Raw genomic sequence first — 23092 nt, 5'->3', positions numbered from 1 at the left:
AAAGACGATATGTTATGGAATGTACGCTTTCCTACCCGAACCCATAGGACGAGCATATATGACTTAGGAAGTTGATGTCGTTTGTCTTTAGTGAAAACAGGTAGTAGCTGCAGCAAATACACTATTTGAGGCATGGTGTGTATTTCTTACGGACTCTATGATGGATAGCATAGTTATTTACAGCAAGCAAAGGATATATAAAATAGTATTGCTGTTATGTATTTTACACCATACCAATGATATCAAGTTAGAATAAAAACAGAAAAAAATGTGTTTAAATATTATTAAAATTCTGCTAAAAGAGTTGTATATACTGTGGACAAGATCAAAGGACGTTGTTCAAGAACATCCAATCGATGACCTCTGTCTTTTTCAGTCTACTAATCATTGCTAGGCTGAATAGTTTTATTGTTCTAGTGCAGAATAGTGAAGTGAAATACAAGCAGTTTATGAAAAGACTTGGTAAAAAGCTTTGCAATGAATATTTGACAGGACTTCTAAATAAAATACTTCCTCTGAATCTCAAACAAAAGTATACGAAATAAAAAGAACTTCCGAAATGAAGACTGCTCCACCTCCGATCAATGACAACGATGTTCCCAGAAAGTAAAACTAATGTTACTGGAAAAAAATCAAAGTCAAAGTGTGATAAGCGTAATTAATGTATCTGTAGAGAGCAAATCCCGTTTCTGAAGTTGAAACTGTAATTAATAAAATAAGACAAAATTCAAGGTGTTAAGTTTATGTACGAAGGTAGTACAGATTTCCGTCACCAATAGTACTACTAACCAGTTTGAACATTTACTATTATTTTTATTCATTTATGTAGGGGGTCTATAGTTTAATGTTGCACTATTATGGAACCGAGGCTAAAGGAGACTGTCATGAAGAGATGGATGATAAAAGTGGAGAGACGAAAGTGGAAGGAAACTGTAAAACCCTGAGAAAACCCACGTACCCAGTGTTTGACCACCACAAAGCTTCCTTGGCAGGAGCTGGGATCGAGCCAGGGACTTCAACACCAGAGATGATTTTCTTTTAGTTTCAGGCTCTTTACTGAAAAAATAGTGAAAAGGAACCATTGGCAGGGGCTGGGATCGAGCCAGGGACTTCAACACCAGAGATGATTTTCTTTTAGTTTCAGGCTCTTTACTGAAAAAATAGTGAAAAGGAACCATGAAATCATTGGCTTTCTTTTCAAATAACCTAATCAATATTAAGTGTATTTTAAAGTATATTATCATTAGTGATGATATTGGTCATTCAAGTATTCAGCATCCTAACGAAAATTAATACAATACTTGTATACAACTGTTTCATAAGTACTGGATTTCATTTCTGTATTCTGTAATACAAATTATTGAAAATGCAGATGGTTCTCTTCATGTAAGTTTGGAAAGTGTGGATAATATAATTTTTTTTGTATAGGGTCTAAAGCATTTAAAAACTTTAAATGTATTAAAAACTTGTATGGGAACAATATGAATAGTATTATCAGCAAACTGTTTTAACTTACTTTTGGTTCTAGCACCACAGTTGAAAAGATCATGCGCGACCTCTGACTTACGAAACAAGGACGCGATATCTGAAGGGTTAAGTAAATTTCCATCTTACGAATCAAATCAATACGATGATTGCATATGTCACTTTCTGCTTTTCACTTCGGTACTTGATAATGGCTTAATTAAAAATTCCCTATCTAGTAAAGTATATTTATTGTTACCAGTGAACTGAAAGTATTTTAAATTTAATTCATAATGTTGAAATTTATTTATTTACCTGTGTAAATGTCTTACCACCCTCATACACATATGTTAAATCCTCACTTGTAGGACTTTCAAGACAATTTTTACGTAGATAGCTTAGATTAACTTACCTATGGTGGCTCATGGAACGGAGACTATTCTTAGGGCACAAGTTCTTATAGGCTATTGGCAGTTTTACGTGCCTATTCAACACTGAGGCTATGTAAGACGACACTTTTCGCTTTAACTCTTAGGGAATCAATAGCATGTGGGTAACACCACACTTCCATGATTGAGTTACTGCCACATGAAATAATTTGCCATTATCACTAACTAGTGTCAATAACCCGTTTCACTAGGTTAAAATGAAAAAAAAATAGTAATATGTTCGTTAGGAAGTCACTTTTTACTATTACTTAATCGCTCTCTGATATCGGTCATTTTCGATCATTTTTAAATATCTCCCTCTCCCTCCGCCAAATTGCGGGGCTGAATTTGGACGTAAACGGCATCGGAAGTGTCACTGTTCATCTCAGCCACCTCGAAAATTACGGATTCAACACTAGTATCAGTCATTTTCGATCATTTTTAAATATCTTCCTCTCCCTCTTCCCTAAGTTACTAAGTTGCACTGTCAAAGTGAAATGATGAAACTATCCCAAGCCTGAACCTGACCTATGTTGAAAATTTGATCGAGATCAATCGGATGGTTCAAGAGTTATTAAGCCACAAACATAGTGACTTTCATTTTGTGTATATATGTATAAAGCTTTCACTCAAATTCATTTATTTTACGTGTTCATAATTCTCCACTTCGAAAAAGTAGAATCAGATTGCTGGCATATATTTGGTACGTTGCGATGCTAAATGAATTACAATTATGTATATACTACCTTTTCCTTAAGTCAACACTAACAGACATGCAGTGACACAAGAACATCAGAACAAAAACTTTGAAACTTATTTGTGAAAATTGAATCAACTTAACAAGGCAAACAGTCACTTTATGAAGATAATTCATAATCTCAAACTTTTTTTTTTTTTTTTTTGTACAAATAACACCACTAAGAGTAGATATGATAATTCGTTGCAACATTTTTCTTATATACGAAAAATATCACCTTCGATCTTACATACGGATCTTTCAAGACTAAAAATAATCTTCACTGAAAACATATGTTCTTCAACTAAAAAGTTAAAATTGTACTTGTTACCTGAGACTATGAGACTATGGTTGCCTGTGTTTAGGAAACCATAACTTTATGCAGTAAGTAGGAATGTTATTTAAGAGTTGATAGATTTGGAAAATTAATAAGAATTATTTCTGACTTAATTTAAAGAGTTTTTATATTACCGTTAAGCAAGATTGCCCACGAAGGGTGGAGAGAGTCATAACGCAGAGTATGCCATTGAGATTTTAGTGAGGATAAAAATGACACATATAAGCCCGTTAGTAACTACTAAAGATTTGTGTGAAAAGGTATAGTTTAACAGCAACAATTTTAATCAAGGCTGCATCATGAGGGAATATGGGAGAACAGAAACACTGAAAAAGTTTAAAACTAGATTTTGTTTTTATGTGAACTAAGCTTAGTCTGAATTTAAACCCTACATATCTAAACTATTGACCATTAAGGTTGAAGAGCTGGAAAAATATATATCGTGATCACATACGTGATCACCAAATTTCAGAAACTGTCACTGTGGTAGATAGGACATGTGTGGGCTACAAAAAAGGCTGCCACTAATGAGGAGGGCCACAACGATGGTTCTAGCATCTTTTGTGGAAAGTCTAAAACAGAGTACGCGTCGTCCCTCCATGGGCTGTTAAATGTTATCAGCCAGCCCTCCATTCTCCGGGTATTATATGCCAATTTCTGGCATATCCTTAGAAGCAGCACACACAACATAAACCAAACTACGATGACGCAGATCAACTTGTAGACTGGATTATCCAAAACGAATTGGATCTCTTGGTTACACGTGGCATACTAACATCGACGATACCTATTTCTGAATGAGGATGTCCATCAGCATAATTGTCAGTACTGGAGTGACAATAATCAGGATTGGGTTGATCCGAGTAAGGAACATATTCTTGCAAAGGTAATGGTGTAGTGTGGCTTATAGGATACTTTATTGGTCCAGTCCACTTTTCATTGATACTACTTAAACAACATAAAAGTATCAGATGTTCCTGCAGAAACATGTGTTGCCTTCCTTTCTGAACTCAGTGACTACTTTCCTTCTTATTTTCAACACGATGCTTCCCACCCACTATGGCGTTCGTGTGCAAAACTTACAGAAAAGTAGATTGGTCCCATGGAATGGCCACCCATATAATCTGATCTCGTATCCGTTGATTTCAATCTGTGGGGTTATTTGAAGCAAATAGTATATACTGTAAAATCCCGTGATATAAGGCACTTACAGGACCGTATTCAGCATACGTGTGAGGACATTTCATTGCACATTCTTATGTGTGTGCAACAGGAGTGAATACAGCCACTACAGTTGCGCATTAGACGGGATGACCAATATATGGAACATGTGCTATGGTGTGCAGTTAGTAAATGATTTTTAAACTTTCAGTGCTCATAACGTTCAAACCATTCAAGCTATGAAAGAATCAATTATACCTTTGGATTCCAAAGTTCAGGCCAGTGTTACTTAATATGCGACATGCCTTCCTTCCCATTTGAAATATCGAACATTCAAGATGACAATCATGTTGCCATATATCCTAGAAGTTGTATTTCTCCCCTTTGTTATCAACTATTAACAGATTTTTAACATTTTTCCTCTCAACTTTTAAAATAAAAGTTGTCCAAATATTGGACTTACCCTGTAGATCTCATATGAATGAATCTATGTCATGAATGTGAAATTTAGAATAATTCATGAGTCTGAGAGATATTATAAGCTTAACATTGAAAGCCGAGAAAACTTTATTGAAAGTATAATTAAATCAGAAATCGTTATCTTGGTCCTTCGTAGATTATAAGAGGTGAAATGTCTTAATAAATTATCAAGCCTTACTTACTTCCCTTAGTTCATTTGTAGCGACTTGTTCCTAAATGTCATGAAGTCCTGCGAATAATGTTGTTTCAAATGATGATGATGTACATACTGTAGAATGATGGCAATCTTCTCTCAACTTTATATAATGATTATCGTTATCCGGAAAATTAAAACATAACAAATTTCTGAAGTTAAAATCACGAGATATTTTTTATAGATATTAGACTCGTCTTTATTCTGGAAATATCGGTATGGTTTTAGTGCACAATTCTTTATTGAAGCGTCACATCCTTCATGGTTTTCCCGATGTGTGAACGTTCATTAGCTTATCCACTTGCCAAAACACGTATTTGCACACCGTAGTTACTTGTGTCAGTTATCTCAAAGGAAATTGGGGGATAAATATACATATATACATACAAAAGAAGAAGTGTCAGCATTCTGAAAAGAAACTTTAGTATAAATATACATATAAAAATGCGATATGTCAGGTATCTGAAAAAAGGGGAATAGAAATACACATAAACAAAAAGGCGGTGACAAAACTTTCGGACCGTACTGTACAAGTACCTTCAGAGATTAAATTAGTCACTACTTTCTTGTAAGTTTTATTTACTGCTCTTTTCACTTGAATATTTTTTTTTTCTGAATTCTGATTTTACGGTGGGATTCGATTTTTTCTTTTATATATATATATATATATATATATATATATATATTGCACTACGACAATTGACAAATATTTTCGCGCCATAACTAAATCGTTGTCCATTGCGTTAGTTTTCAGGAAAATCAATTTCTCTCTTACTATGCCCAGATCCTTACTCTCCCCTATGTTATAAATTTCTACTAAAATCTCAATTGTAAATCTGTACCATATCCTTCTGTATACCAACAATAAGTATTAGAGGACACCAACCTAATTTAATGCTAATGAGAACAGGAGTAGTTAACATAATACTTAATTACCTTTATTATATCGATAAATGTCAATTGCAATATAACCTATTCCATTTGCTTCATTGGAAATGTCCATAAACGATCAACAGAACCAATTAGTCACAGACCAACTGTAACATCAATATCTCAATTTTTATGGTGCAAAATTTCCCAAGCTATCAATCTAACATTGGGTATATGTGTAAAGTTGAAATATGGGGGGAATTTTACCGTCTTATTCGTGATGGATAGCAACTCCAAATAATAGAATTGTTTCTGGAAGTGGAAAGAAGGCAAATATCAAGTTTCACTAAATTCGGGAAAAGTTTACCGTGGAACAGATGAACACACACACAAACGCTAATTAAGTCGACTGGTAGAATCTTCATTAAACCTTGTATAATTAACATGTTAAAAAAAGCTTTTACAAATTTTTCAAAAAGATGTAAAATATACTTAGAATCTCAACACACCTAATACGAGACTTACGGCTCATTCAATTGTAAGTTATTAGTCATGGTAGTGAGAATGACGTCAAACTGAAATAAAACATTCAATTAACAAAAATAAAAAAAAATAGATTACCAATGTTACTTTAACAATGTTAAATTATATTTCCAAAGTTTATTAGATTTCAACAGTTTATGTCCGATATCTGATTGTCCAGCACCCTACGTATTGAATACTTGTGCTTGTTTCATACTAAAAACTAACTATGCCGATTATTGACCCCAATTTTGTTTAGTTGGGCGATTAAAGATTAAATACACGTTTGGATAAATTATTATGTGTTAGTATACTTAATACTAGACATAATACTTAATAGTAGACTATACTTGAGACTTAATAGTGAGTTTCCAAGAGGAGTATCCAATGGACAATCTAGGGATTCTAACTTCCATAAACATAAAATGGTAACTAAAGTGAATTGTTCTGGGCATTAAATCGTATGTGAAATATTTTCAATTATTAGTACGTTCCCATTATTAAATATCTGCGTATGATACTGAGTCGTGACATCTACGTATTTCATAAAAAGACGTTACGTACAAAAAGCACATGCCTTATCCACTCGACAAATAAGGACCACTAATATGTAATCACTTAGCACATAATAGTAATAACAAATTTTCTCTTCTCTTGACAGGAACTTCACTCTCAATATTAGCTGGAAGCGAAACGCCATGAAAAATGACAATCACATGAGACCACGAAGCAAAGTAAGACTCCAAACGAAATTTCAGATCTTCAAAGGTCCATTATTCTGTAATATTGAACACAGAGGGGTTCTGTTGCACCTGAGGCTATTTCAGCTGGCGGCTGTCTTCGAGTTCTTCTTCCAAAAGCTAAGAAAGTGTAAGAAGGGGAAAACAGAGGAAAGCTTATGTTCGTAAACGAAGAGGGAGAAAATGTAGGATAAAGGAAGGTTTGGCTACTTCTCCGACATCAAGAAGCAAGCCAGCAAAGTGTTCGTAAGTGTGTGGTGTGAGGACTAGGTAAAACGAAGGGAAAAAAAGAAACGAGAAGAGTCGCGCAACAGGTAAAAATGGGTCAGTGGTATAAAACCTTATTCTAACTCTTAACATGGTTATTTCTCCAACATCTCTTGGCTGTTAAACGAGGTGTCGCTGGAGGTAGCCGGCGAATTTCCTTGCACTCAACGTTTGCACCGGAAGTTAAAAAAAGAAGACTCAACGCAGCTGATTGTTGTTAACAAAACAAAAACAGACAACAAATTGGAGACTTCAACGCGTTTATGCAAAAGGTGCTGTGTACATATGCAATAATTTGTGACTTATTTATGTGCTTAACCCATTGACCGTGTCAGTGATTATCATAAATACAATACAAATTATTTGGCCGACAGTTGTCTTATTAAATAAAGTGTGTGAATTTCTTGTGTTAGGAGAGGGATACAATATATATATCATCCTATTTTATTTATAAAATAACTACAATAATTATATCGTGTGTTTGTGTCAGTGATTAATTATTAACATTTAATGTGAAATGTTTTAAAATTTTTGGCAAATGCTTTATTGGTGAAATCACTCTAAAAATGGCATCAATGCGAAAGGTAAGTGCTATACTCTATTCTTCCAGATTATGCTTAGCGAAGAGAATAACTTTTTTCTTTATGCTTATTATTCGATTAACATCACAAATAGATTTCTTTTATATCAAACTTTGTTTACAAGTTAATTGTTCATGAGTTTTGAACTTGAGTCCTCAGTGTAATGCTAGCATTAGCCAGACTCATCATATTCACTTAGCTATATTTCAATCAAATGAATGATTCCGTGTTGAAAAATCGTTAATAGATCATTTCTAGATGAGTTCTCTAATTCGATTTTTCGTGGGCGATAAACGTTCTGTAAATCTTTGGGGAGAAAGGTGTTATGATGTACTTAGTAGGACTTTTAACTGTCAATTAATCTACCCTCGGTTAATGAGGAAAACTTCATAATATTCTAAATGAATTGGGAATTTATTACTTAGTTGGTTAAGAGTTTAGAGGCCCCTTTCAGTACTAGAGCTATATAAAATGCGCACCTACAACTTAACGTAGACCAACACTACATAAGCTAATGCCTTGAATCGAATCCGAGCCTCCCACGGCGAAAGTGCGTATGATAACTATATAGCCACGAGAGAGTTGTAGAAATTTATTCCTTGTACATCTTGTCTCCAATATTAGACTGTAACAAACATAAAGATTTGGCACTAAAAAAGAATCCTTTAAAAATAAAACATCTTTACATTCAAGACTCATTACTTCTCTCTCTCTCTCTCTCTCTCTCTCTCTCTCTCTTTTCTTCATATCATCTTCGATTTAGTATTATTCAATATTTTTTTCCTTAATGACTCCTATCTTTCAACTTGCTTTTATTCTCTGCAATGTGTCGAATTTAAAAGTAGGACATAACGCAATTTAACGGACTTTATCCCAATCATTACGACTCAGCTTAAAGATTGTATTATTTTACCGATTCATCCTGATTTCAACGGAGAAATATGATCACCATTGCCCTCCTCATACCTATCATGGCTAGCATGTGCATCTTTGGTGCACGTGGTAATGGGATCGATTCCCTGTAGGAGAACTTTAAGTATATTTGAATACATTGCAGAGGATCTGATTCCTCTTTAAACTGTAGGTCTACGTCTCAAACAGCCATGGTGCTAAAAAGGGACTTTGAATTCCAAGAAACAAGAAACATAATTATTCATTTTAATATTGTTATATAAAATATAAAATACATTTTGAAATATCGAAAGAAATAATTCAGAAACTTTCCAGAATTTGGAAGCTCATCAAACCTTTGGACAAAGTTTATCCGAGTTATTAACAGTAGAATTTCATAAAAGTTTAGTACGATGATTAAAAAGGCATATTTCAGAATGCAAACTGTTATTCACTGACAAATTTCTATGACCTATGTACGAACAAATTACCAATATTTGAGTTATTTTAGAAGTATTAACTATAACTTACTTTGTTCAATATGTATAGAGCGTTTAGGCCGTTACTCTGCATATTATTGAAAATTTATGGGCTAATAATATATCTCTGAAAAAAATCTCTAAAGAAGTTCTATGTTGCACTTTTCGTCTTAGCTCTATGTAATAGACTACTTGATCAGTTTTAATAATGCACTTTCAAATTTTACTTGTAAACATTTTCGCTTTTTCTCTTCTGATTCTGTCGTGATCGATTCTATTATTGGAATCGAGAAATAAATTTAAATTAACGTATATTGATATGTTCAAATCTAGTTCGATGTACTTTACGTTCTGTCTGATCGAAGTTAAATAATTTGGCTACTACCTGAATATATTACGTAATTAAAATACGAACTACAATTTCTTAATGTGAACAATAAAAACTAAAAGACTTTTGAAAATAAACACCATTTTTAGTTTGAAACAATTAAATTGATTAATAATTAATAAATTACATACTTGGACATCAAAAGAGTTGGAGAACTTAATGAATTGATCATTGTTCTATATAACACTTTAAAATTTATTATATATATATTTGCTTTCGGTATACTATTCCTGAGTTCAGCTTCCATTAGAAGTTTGGATCTTGATTATTATGATGTGACAAATGCAGAATTTTTGAAGGACATTAATACGTTAACTGCATTTCTTCTTATTTTTCCTACGTTCTTTAGTTTGCGTTTATGTAGATAAACAATTATTCATACAAAATGACATGTTCTCAGGATAATAGTTAATTTCCAACAGCACAAATATTGTCTTTAGGGATTTATAATGCGTCCAAAAAGTAAGTCCACGGCATGAGAATGCCAAGCAAAACATAGTGCCTCAAATAATTGTATCAAACTCTGATTTAGAAAGTTAGAAGTAGTTATGAAAGAAGCTTATGTACTGACCACACATTATTTAAATCTAAGCTATCTGATTTGTCAGAACCTTGAGTAGGTTACCTTAAACGGAAAAAAGAAGTATTTCAGTTTACCTCCCATATATATATATATATATATATATATATATATATATATATATATATATATATATATATATATATATATATATATATATATGGTAAATGTTTATGTTCCATGATATCTTGCTCAATGAGGTTAAGATTCTGAAACTCCCTTGCGTACGCCATTGATAACAGTGTAAGATTATAAGCTTTCTATAAAGTAATGACTCTATGGAGTACTGGGCATTGTGGTTGCCATAAGAGGTGCTGACTAGTACAATCTGTCTCAAAATTGATTCATTAAATTCTAAAATTTCGCAACACATCCCATGGGACTGCGCGATACACCAGTTGGGAACCACTGCAGAAAAGTATCCAAATATAACTAACCAACACGAAAATAAAATGTGGGCATGACTAAAACATAACATACAAAGAATTCTTCTGGTTTTCATTACGTTATTAATAGCAATAGCAATTAATATAGAAAAATAAACGAATTGAAAATAACTATTTAATTCGCAAATTAATTTCCAAATAATTTAAGTAAAATAGTGTTTAAAATTAACTAAATCGATTAAGCTCAAACAAACTTATACGGTTCACAAGATACATTTCTTTTTCTTTTTCTCTTTTCATTGCCTTTAACGAAAAGTAAACAATTCTTGTGAATGTTTCATCATAACATATTTTACGTCTTCTAAGATACTGTGATATTATCACGAATAAATTAATTATAACAGAATAGTTCTACTTTTTAATCTTAGTTGTTTTTTCTTTAACCTCTTATGCCTCGAAATTTTCCAAATACTGTATAAACAATTACAGTGTTGTAAAAATAAACAGTTTCGGATAAAATAACGTACACTAAGCGGAGTAATTTGAAACCAAATCACGTATACAGTTTTAAAAATTTCGGAAGTCATTTCCAGAACATTTTGAGTCACCCAGAAGAAAGTATGCATATTCTCGATATTCATTTGGTAATAACTTGCGTATAAATTGACCTCAGTGTTGTACAAAGAATCCGATTCTCTCTCTATGGGAAAGAAAACTGAATTAAAATAAGTCGATTTGACTATTGGAGTTATTGGAGTTTTGGAGTTATTGACGAGAGAAGCCCTATGTGTTATCTCGTTTCTTGAAGATAGCAGTGATAAAGCAATTTGTCGAAATCACATTGTCGCTTCTTATATCAATTCATGATGAAAATTGGTCCTAAGTTCAGTGTTGTTAAAAAAAAAAAGAAAAGAAAGAAAAAGAAACTAGCCACCTATTGTCTTGCAGTCGCGTGTAGCACATTTTAATTATTTGACTTCAAATAGAGATGAGAACTGTTAAACACGATTTGCTTTTCATTGAATTCTATCGGTGGATAATAATACAGGGCTTTTCAATGAGAGGCAAGAGGGAGGCAGATTTTTTAAACAAGATTTTATTAAACAAGATATTTAATGGAAAAACGTGTTACTGTTATTATGTCTATAAAGATAGATACAAAGGTAACACTAGGTTTCCAAGTTTCAAAATTACACTGCTTATGAAAACAGATAATAGAATTGTTTGTTATCTGAGTGCTAGAACCAGAGATAAAATTAGAGGGAGTACAGGACAATGGCGGATCTAGAAGGTAAAAACTGGGGAGTAGGGGGAACCAAAAGCCAGAATGTGAAAGTTTACTATAAATTTTTACAAACACATAAATAATAGGTTAAATTAGTTTTGTCACTCAAAAAACTGGGAGGCCTAGGATCCTGACCCCCGGCTAATTCCGCCATTGGTACAGGGCGAATTTCTGTCCTCATAAATAAAAGTTGTAAATTTATTATATGCTGAAGCAATGATAATTATTCTTACACTACCCATGTGTTCATGTTGTATCAGGCACTTTTAATTCAATTCTACTAAAGGATTGGATTTCGATAATGATCCTAAAGGAAAGATGCACTTTAATTAAATTTTACAAGTAAATCCTGAGAACCAAACTTCCAAATCCTATATTTCTTTAAAAAGGCAGGGAAATATATTTTTCACCTCTTTTTCTCCCTAAAGTATTCACATTCCTAATAAATAAATTTTCTTAATTAATGAAAAAGATGATTCTAAAATTAACTTTTTGTGCTGTTCCACAGTGAACCGAACCCAGGACTACGTGCACCAATGGCACACGCGCGAGCCACTAGACTAGCGGAGACTAGCTTATTTTACTTTAATTTGGTTTAAACTTACACTTACAAGATATCGTGCAATTCTATAAACCAGTGTTTTCAAATATTTCCGTTGTGACTACACCTTATTACTACTCACGAGTTTACACGATACTTCTCGCCCACTTATAAAATTTTTCTTTTTGGGATCTGAAGTCGAGAAAATGGAGGGAGTCCGGTTCGGATGGACGCTCCGCCGGCGCTGGTAAAACACATGTATATTACTTATAAAGTTGCGAAGTTTTCAGAGGGTTCAGACCTGGTGGGTGATCTTTTCTCCACATATTAAGCGTTCCAGTACACAACAAACAGCATCGATTCAGCACGTGAAACCCATTTTTAGATATCCTTCGCTGTATAGTCTGAATTTAGTATTCTTACAACATATACAACAGAGATATGTAGTGGCACCATTGAATGTTATTCACACAAAATTGTAAAAATTAATATGTCGATCACACAGTTAATGCGCTGAACGAAAATTAATAAGGATATTTAGTATTGTTTAATTACAAGATATTCATTCGTTTAAAACTTTGAATTTCTAACAAGAAAAATTTTGCGGCACTCCAGGGGTTGTAGCACCGAAGTTGCAAAGCTCTGCTCTAAATTATTTATTAGTCATTGACATTGTCATTCTTACCTTTTGCAAGTTTCATTTGTCGTATAATGAAATTGAAAAATAAAAAGTAACAAATGTTTATACAGTATGCTTAATACACGGTAGAAGTTAACTGGGTTGTCGATTGTGCAATATTGTTTTTTTGCATTGGTAATCTCCATGCATATATTGCAACACATCATTACTGCAGGAATGGTGAACCATTCCTACATTCAAGAACAACTATATAATTAAGGCTCTTCCAGCTCCTCTGTTACGCCGCTAGTCTAGTAACTGCGGTAAATACGGTAAACACAACACTAGCGTCATCAGCCAAAATCGGTACTGCTATCCTGGCCAGGTAATACGCAGACTTAGTATGAGATCTAATTTAAATACAAGTAGTTTGCACCAACGTTGACTTTTGCATAAGGAAAAATTGAACATCGGATTTTTTTTTTTTGCCTAACGTCCCACAGATATGCCCGTTAGGATAAATGAGGCGGATAGTTAATAAAAATGAAGTAACTGTGAGATTACATTTTTGTATACTCCCACTCAGAATCAAACCCAAGACCACGTGTATCAAAGACACGCGCTAGCCACTAGACCAGCGGGGAGGGCTGGGTATTTCTTTTATTAACTAAAGTAATAATAACAGAAATTTCAACATTGATCCCACGTATCGTAGTTGCTAACGCTCTTGCTTTTGGTGCGAGCGGTCCCGGATTTGATTCCCGGTGGGATACTCGGTCGCAAAATATAAAAGTTTATCAAGCCGAAAGTTTATGAAGTTTACCTGGTTTTCCTCATTCACATCAGGCAAATGCTGGGGTGGTACGTAACATAACGGTCCCAGTCCGCCTCACTATTCCTTTCTTCCAAGTTCTTGGGTAGTGTGATCGCTGAGAGATGACATCCCTCACATGCGATGGCCTAACACAGCCATAGATGCCGAAAGTACAGAAATCTAATTCCTAATTCTAAGAAATTTCAACAACAATAATAATAGTATTGCAAGAACTACAGTTTGTTTAGTTCTCTCTTCCGAAAATAGTTTAAAATGGACTGTCCCTCCCTCCCCAAAAAAGACCTTTGTTGACCTCGTAGTGGTATGCCACTTTAAGTGGACTTCCTGAAAAAAGTACAGTCGTAAAAATGTCTTACAAAATGATAGTTCATCACCTGTAAATATTTTCAGTCCTGAGAATGAATTAGAAATTGTAAATTTGTTACTTTTCCGTAAGAGCCTAACTTTTTTCTTCTATGATGGGGGACGGGGAGTTCCACGAGCACGATGCCTGTAGCACTTCTCCTGCATGAACTAGTATGCAGTAAAAGAAAAGAGAAAGAAACAACTTTTCTTACATCCCAAAAGACAAATATTTAGAGGTAATGCAACCCGTTTTTGAAACGTTTCATTGGGTTGCATTATCTCTCCATACACATATTTACGGCAGTAAAAATTATATTCTGTGCATGCGTCTGTGTTCAAATCGTTACAATATCATTGAATAATATTTCAAGTGATTTCTAACACGTTTGTGAATCGCTGATATCCTCATCGAGAAATTTAATGAACATGTAGATCTTTTGAAATAAATTGTTAATCAGTAATGAATTTTTAATGTAAAGATTTCCTGCTTCGACCTCAAGATATATGTATGACTTTATAATGCATACAAATATGTTCATAGTTATTTTATAGTTTCCCAATTTTTCCTGTTATTTTCATTCCGTCAATTCTTCTATCATTAGAGCCTGGATTCCTTGAGCTTAAAAAATTTCTGAGAGTTCAACGAGATGAATATCGTGATGATGCCTAAAGATAAACTAAAGTAATTTCAATATCTCGTTTTTGTCAAACAGTTCCCTTCATTTTGACTACCTACAAAAAAAAAAAAAAAAAAACAGCTTAATAAATAAACAAAAGTATTCTTATAGCAGTTATTAGGACCTTAGTACAGTAGTGACGACTTATGTGGCCATAGTTTTTCTGTTAAACAAAAGAGGTATCTCTTTCATACTTTTGTTAATTTGATTTTATAAAGGCAAAGTTTGTAAACAGAACCACAATAAGTATTACATAAGCGACGAAAGAGAGTCTAACGGTACCTTCTCTTCCTCCTTTGAAATTACCACTTACTTACCTTACACTAACAGCTTATTTCTAGTGACCTTCACACTATAAACTCTTTTGTAATATAGCAGTGTATTCTTTACATATTACTTCTGTGCTCTGTTAAAATGGCGATCGAATAATTAAACATTTACAAAATATTTAGTCAAATGTTATTAGTATAACCAAATGTTTTCAAATAGAAACATTTAGAATATTATTAGAAGCAAATAGAACAATTTAGAATCAAATAGAATATTACTAGAATTTATTATTCTAATAATATCTGCCCATGGTCTCCATGTTGCTCTAGTGACTAGCGCACAAGAATTTGATGCCTGAAATCTCGGGTTCCATTCCAGGTGAGACAGCATTGAGCACATTATGGTGGTTCGGATTCCATCTTAAACTATATATAGAACATGCCTTCTAAGATTCGATTTCCAATAGGAGCTCATATGGTTCAGATTCCACGTTAAGCTGTAGGTTCACTTCTCTTCTGCCCATGCTACTGAACGAAACACTGAACCCTAATTAACAAACAATGTCTAATAATAGCCTTAGTCCTGCAAAGGGACGTTAAACTTGAACAAACAAATATAATCATTTTAAGGTACTAAGCGTGAAACTTTTATGACAATTTAAAAGTCTTACTCCAACTTTTTGATTATTTCAAAACAAGCCATTTCTAAATAAATAATTGCCAACTCAGAAATGGAATCTTGTTCTTTTCCTACAACCCTTTTTCCTGGAAATGATTGAATGAGAAAGCTGATATATTTTTTATTCAGAGACAATTAATTCACATAGCTGAGATTGATTGAGTCAAGTCCTTAAATCACGAACGTCTATTATTGAAATATATTAAAATTTCGTCAAGAAATTCTTAACTAAAGTTGTGTTGAAATGTTAACCAAATGAATCACTAAAACGTTATTGGCTGGTGTCTCTAATACTTTGCATGATTGTCAAAAGATTATTATACTAACGGCAATGTACTTAATAAAGTTCCATGTTTGTTTACGCAAATAGATTCCTGTATTTGGATACTTCAGATCGCAACCTGTAATAGAATTTATGTATAGAACATCAGCAACTACCTATGTTCTGACATAAAATATGTTTATGGTTGACAATATCGTGGGATAGAGAGCTTAATTTTCATTACTCATTCAATCTATATGGAATATAAATGATCTACAAAATATACAACTATACTATAGAAAAGTTACAGATACACTTTACAGTTATATCGTCTAATATACACTAAATTTAAAACACAAGTGTCATTCAAATGTGTTGGAACTATTGTTACATAATATAATTACAACAATTTTTATTATAAGAACCATTTTGTCTAAGAGGACACACTAAGAAGCTAAACTTTTGTTTGTTTTACATAGAAAGGAGTATGAGAAACAAACAAAAGAAGAACAATTTCAAGAGACAACTTATGATGCGAATAATTCAAGAGGTTAGGAGGTCTTTCAAGGATGGGAAAATATACACAAGAATGAACATGCTGACTGAGTTAGACTCCATTCAACAAACGAGGAAAACGAGTCACTGGGCTACACAATGAGAAATAGTCACGTTAAGACTTACATTTAAAAAAAGTGACGTACGCTTCATTTCATTGCTTAAACGTGATTTGATAAGCATTATATTAACTCGTATAATAGCACAAGGATAAATCAATAAGAGATTTTAATTCTGAGTTGCTATATTAACAATTCGAGATGATCTTGGTCAGTTAGGGATATATATGAATATGCTCACTTGTGCTCAAAAGATTTCACATTTGATGCTCCCCGTGCAAGACTATCCGTGTCATAAGACTCCTCGGGTGAAAATTCTTCCTATTTCCAGGCAATTAAATAGGAATAGTGTAATGAAATGTCTAAAACACCGCGGCCTGCATATATATTGAAAGGAATAACAGAAGCAAGTAAATCGTTTTTGAAGAATTGGTAGAATTATATTTGATAGTGGAAACTAGGGTATCCGGAGAAAATCACTACATAATATTGTACCATAAATTTCACGGTACAACATTAGAACTTAAATCTCCTATGATATTAAATCGTGGACATACTTGAGCTTTCTTCTCTGATAGTTTATGGTATAACAGAAAACTAAACTGGTGGCATCAAGGCCCAAAGGATTAGAGTCGACTAGCCTTTCACTTTGTGTTGGAGAACATGTGATCAGTACGTCACTAGACTTTTCTTCTATGTCGCTAGTTTTGACCACTGTACTTCTTTCATAAAAGTAAGGTCCCAATTGTTCTCATGACAATGGTTGAATGCTGAGGGACATTCCCAACATCAACTGGACATTAAAGACCTAAACGGTCAAAACTCACTGCTGTTTGGCGTCGATATAATCTTTCGGAAACTGGCGGTACGGTGTTGTAATAAAGAATAAAAATACCATTCGTTAGTAGCTCTTCGTAGAATAAGACATGTCAATTATACAAGATTATGAGAATAAAGCATTAAAACTTAGAAAATTTCATATAAATTTCTTGAGCTTATTCCAGTTAGAAATTTAGATTTGTAACTATATTTTCCTTAATATAATATTACTTTCTAACCAGATTAAACAGGGTTCTATTACTTGCACTATAAATCGAATGCGAAGCTTCATATACACGAGTGCAGCATGCTGTAGTTTGTGCGATTTCAATCACTGTACGAAGTTTATTAGTAAAATATTCATCTTTTTTTTTTTGGTTCAATCATAGCTCTCATAGATTCGTGATAGGCAACACCGTATCAGGGAGATCTTTTTGTTCTTATTTTAACAATATTCCACAATCATTTTTCTCTATTTGACATCTACCTTGTAATCCTTTGTGAAGTGCGTGTGGTCTCGGGTTCGATTTCTGGTAGGGGTGATTGTCTGCGATGTAAGCAGGAGTAGTGATTCCGATCCTCTTTTAAGCAGTATATTTTGTCTTATGTAGCTGCAGTGCTGAAGAGGTCGTCAATGAATCAACAATTTTCTTTAGTCTAAGGCAGGCTTTCACTATCTATGTCAGCGACCTTCCTTTTATTACACTCTCTTGTCAGCGACCCCTGTAATTAATTTCCGATTTGTTATAAGTTTTTGATTATTACTGCTTATCGCTTACAGTTGTATATATATGTACTGTGTAGTTATCATTATTTACCTATTTTAATAGCAGTATTTGTATTATTCTGCATTTCAATGTTCATCGCTTTCATTCCTCATTTTATTACAATTGTTTTTTTAAAACGATTCTTCATTAATTTAAAATTTTGTTTATTATTCCTTGCTGTACGAGTTGACAATAAGTGTGGATACAAAAGTATATCTATCAAATAAGGAATTAAAAATAATGTTTATTAATATTTTCCGCTACTCGTAGATCCTCATTACATTTATTTTTTCACCTTCTTTTCCTAACCACTTGAGTTCCACTCGTGATCCCTCGCTAAAGGGTCGCAATCCTCGTGTTGAGAAATCCTGGTCTAGGGGATAACCACGGGACGTTAACGTACAGATTTTATTTTTCTCACTTCCAGATTATTACACCATACTCGTTACTAATATTATTATGAATAATCTTTAATTTCGAAAGTATACATTCAAACTGCCAGTTTCACTTTTTTAACCGACTTCAAAAAAGGAAGAGAGGTTCTCAGTTTGGACCCGTTCATGTGTTATATTTATGGTGACACATAACTTCTACATAAATGTACCGATTTTGATTTGTGTGTGTGTGTGTGTGTGTGTTTGTTTCCTTGAAAAAGTGTTCTTTTTTGTGATCCTACGTAAACTTCATAAGAATCTTCAGAGGTAGATTATAAAACCCTTGAAAGGCTGACAGTGTTAATATCGTAATTAGCTGCTTTCATTGTGTGCATATTCATTATGTATTCATAACTTCAATACATAATGTTATGCGTGAATTTTGATTATTCTTTATAAGGAATTTGGTTTGCCAAAACTTCTTTATATATTTGCCATTTCCATCCGTCCGTCCGTCAGAGAAACAAAAAACTCGGGAGCTACTTGACCAATCATCACCAATCTGATCAGAATGTAGAGAATTAAAAGTTTGGAACCAAGTTCATTTTGGAACCCGATTCTGAAACCAGACGTGGTGGAAATTAGCCATTTCCTGTATTAACATTGATTGCTACAGAGTAAAAGTGGTAATAGATAGAGAGATACTGTTTTCTGCAATCAATTAAGTGCCCTAAAAATACATTACGTCTCCATCCTTAACTCTCTACTAAGCTCGGAAGTGGTTGAAATGCAGTACAACTTTCGGTTTCAATAACAATCTACATAGAACAAAAACGAGAACATATAACGAGAAGCAGTATTTTGGAACTGATTTAGAGTTCTAAGGATATGTACCTTCTTCTCTCTTAACCATCTATTCAAACCGGAAGTGGCAGAAATCAACAGCTTCTGGTTTTAACATTGATCGTCAGAAAATAAAAAAACAGTAGTAGATAGAAAAGAAGAACTAAGTCTCTACTGTGATCAACTAAGTCTCAAATTATTTTACATTTTCACTCTAATCTTTATACTAAAACCAGGAGTAGCAGAAATCAATTACTTTCAGTTTTAACGTTCATCGTTATAGAGTAAAAACAGTAACCGATAGCGGAATGTGGTTTTCTACAATCTATAAAGCTTCCAAGAATATATTACATCTCCACTCTAATTTTTGTAATACAATCGAAAGTAGTGAATCAACCACTTCCGGTTTTAACGTTAATCGTTATAGAATGAAAACGATAACAGATAGAGAGAAGATGTTTTCTGCAATCAATTAAGCGTCCCATGAATATATTGCATCTCTACTCTAATCTTTGTAATAAAACCGGAAGTGACAAAAATCTACCACTTTCAGATTTAACATTGATTGTCACAGGATAAAGAAACTAATAGCTAGCGAGAAGCTGTTTTCTATTATCAGTTAAGCGTGCTAAGAATATATTCCATTTCTACTCTAACTTCTCTACAAAATCCGAAACTGACGGAAAGAAAGCGTTTCCGGTTTTAACTTTGATCGTTATAGAGTGAAAACGGTAACAGGTAGCGAGAAACGGTTCCCTGCAATCATTTAAGCATACCAAAGATATATTCCATCTCTAATCTAATATCTCTACTAAAACTGGAGATGTCAAAAATTAACCGTTTCCACTTTTAACGTTGATCTCTATTGAGTAAAAACAATAATAGCTAGTGAAAAGCAGTTTTCTGCAACTGATTAAGCATCGCAAAAATACATGCCATTACGTTCCAATTTCTCCACTAAAACCGGTAATGACAAAATTAATCTACTTCCAGTTTTAATGTTGATCATTATAGAGTGCAAACTGTACCAAATAGCGAGAAGGTTTTTTTCTCAGTCAATTAAGCGTCCCAAAAATGTATTCCATCTCCATTCCAATATCTCTACTAAAACCGGAATAAACTGTCACTTGCACTTTCAATAATAATTGAGAAAATATCACAGCATAAAAAGTAAAACTTCATCACGTTGTGTACATGTAATTCTGCTATGTTTAATTTCAAAGAGATTGTTTTTACGCAGACTCCAACAATTTCTTTACAGTCTTTGCAGTTGGATCAGGAAACTCCTCAACAGACGATAATGGTAGTATTGTGTTTTGTTCACATGGTCTAACTGCATGGTCTAATTCTATGCATGTTTCAGGTCTGACTCACTTTATAGGAAGTTAGTGCATTACCTTTAATTTAGGTATCTAACTAAACTACATGGATAACGAAAAGTAGAAAATTAAATAAATTTAAAAGAAAAATATGACTTGAGAAACGCTCTAAAACCAGAAAATAAAATATTTAAAAAAATATTACCCGACATCAACAAAAGCTTTAAAAAGTAGAAAATAATAACTGCTAAAAAGCATAAAGTAATTCATTACTATTATCTATAAAAAATGGTCTTTATCAAACCAAACTAATTAATACCTCATGAAATTATCACCGAAAGTAATTTTATATGAATTTGTTTGGTTTGACACAGACTTAATTTTTTTTATGGATAATAGTAATGAATAATTTTCTGCTTTTTAGCACTTATTGTTTTCTACTTTTTAGAGGTTTTATTATTTTCAACATTTTTAGCAATTTTTTGAAGTCCGTTAATATTGTTTTTTAAAAAAAGATTCTATTTTTTATTTAATTATAAATAACAATTCCTTAAATACAACATATTTTAAGTTTAAATACCTTCTCAAAATTATTTAATTTGAAATCATATGAAATCCACTAATCTACTGAAAATTTAAAGTACTTATATGTAGTAACGAGCAAACTAAAATTTCTGCTTTTTCCCTAACATAGTAACAAATATGAGAGTACAAACGTTGACTCTCATGGTTTAAAATCTCTTGTTATGTTGAGATTAGAAATAAAGAAAGAATTGAACCTAGCATTCTCAAAGTGTTACACCTTGATACTCAAAATCTATAATAGTCTAATACGAATAATCTAAATATAAACATATATTTAAAAATTTCAGGTCCCCAAACTGTAGCGAATTAAGATGTAACGCGTCGATATACAATATAATGCTTTTTCTGTATACAAGAAGATTATATTTTCTTCATTACCATTGGCATGTCAGGTTTAAGTTTCTCGCTCTCATCTTTTTAATTGTGTTTTGAATTATAATATCCTCAGAAATTATTCATGAAATATGAACAAAATCAGCCAAGACGTTTTTGATAAAATCATGTAAGAAAAATTTTCCCTTCCAACAAAGTACTGTTTTTACTCACAGATTTTGCTGAGAGAAATGAATTGTGTTAAAAGGAGAATTGTTACGCGAATAAAATCACTGGGGCTGGTTTTGAGAAAATGAAATTTTCGATTTTAAGACACCAGTAAAGTATCTCGTTTCAGGGCGTAGGAAGAAAATACGTAAAACTTTCTGAAAAATTCCATAAAAGTCTTAATTTTAACATTAAATGTTTATAAGTTGAACGTTGTGGTTAAAAGTGTTGAAACGTTTAGGTCTTTTAACGTACTCACAGAAGAACGAAAGAATAAAAAGAAAGACATTCAAGAACCACTTGTTACATATGAAGACATCATGAAACATATAAATTTGTCGAAATCTCCAACTTAACAATTCTTCACCCTTACTTATATTCCTTCAGTTGTACTGTCACTTTGAAATTAAAAGAAGCAGGTCGGCGTACTTAACTGTCTCATTTCCCCTTGTTTGAAATTAAAACATGAATTATATCATATTATAGAGTTGTTACTGAACTATTTATAAAACATAAACAGATAAAAATTGTTACGAAACTTCTTCGACCCATCCTTATTGGACTTCGTATTATGCCATTGTGTAAAAAAGTGTATTATGCCATTGTATAGTGTTAGTAACGAAATATTAATATGTAGTATACGACCAAAATCCTAGAAGTTTTCGAAAAAAATGATTGAAAAAATCTCACTTATAATTGAAACTTTCTTCTAGAAATAGATTTAGCTTATAAACAAAATCGTTACTACAATACAATATACATATGTGAAATATAAATTAAATTCTTACAGAAGATTTTAAAATGTCCGAAATAAATGAAATTCTTACAGAAGATTTTAAAATGTCCGAAAATAAGTCTCTCCAATCATTAAATTTTTCTGTTTGAATTATTTCAAAACAGTTTAATTATGCCTTATTGAAAGGATACTAATAAATGTTTCTTTGTGAAATAAGTAAAATCAAAACCGTTTTCGATAAAATCCTCGGAATAAAATTCACTCCTACTATTAAAGTATACTTTTTGCAACTTTGTAATAAAAATTAATTATGTCGTAACAGCTATAAAATTGTTAATGAAATGTTCGTGTATGAAATTTTGAATGAAATAGGTATGCTTTCAAAAAAGTCGTCTCAATGAACTCACCCAAAGTAGAAAACCACTCTGAATTTTTTCACAGTTATGAATTCCGTGAAAAGATCATAGCCCTTTCTCGAAA

The 23092-nt window shown here is 32.8% G+C and overlaps 1 protein-coding gene across 1 annotated transcript in view; it reads left to right on the top strand.

The window, feature by feature from the left end:
• Positions 1-7079: 7079 nt before the first annotated feature.
• LOC145680870 (uncharacterized) overlaps positions 7080-23092 on the top strand; it is a 232258-nt gene continuing 216245 nt past the window's right edge. The window contains exon 1 of the mRNA XM_081752009.1: positions 7080-7782. Within this exon, the coding sequence (XP_081608135.1) occupies positions 7765-7782 (18 nt within the window). The 5' untranslated portion in view covers positions 7080-7764. The remainder of the gene's footprint in view (positions 7783-23092) is intronic.

This window comes from Thermobia domestica, chromosome 3 (assembly GCF_964235325.1).
Source record: "Thermobia domestica chromosome 3, izTheDome1.hap1.1, whole genome shotgun sequence".
Taxonomy (NCBI): domain Eukaryota; kingdom Metazoa; phylum Arthropoda; class Insecta; order Zygentoma; family Lepismatidae; genus Thermobia; species Thermobia domestica.
The sequence above is the reverse complement of the archived record's forward strand: the minus strand, read 5'-3'. Positions and strand labels throughout refer to the sequence as shown.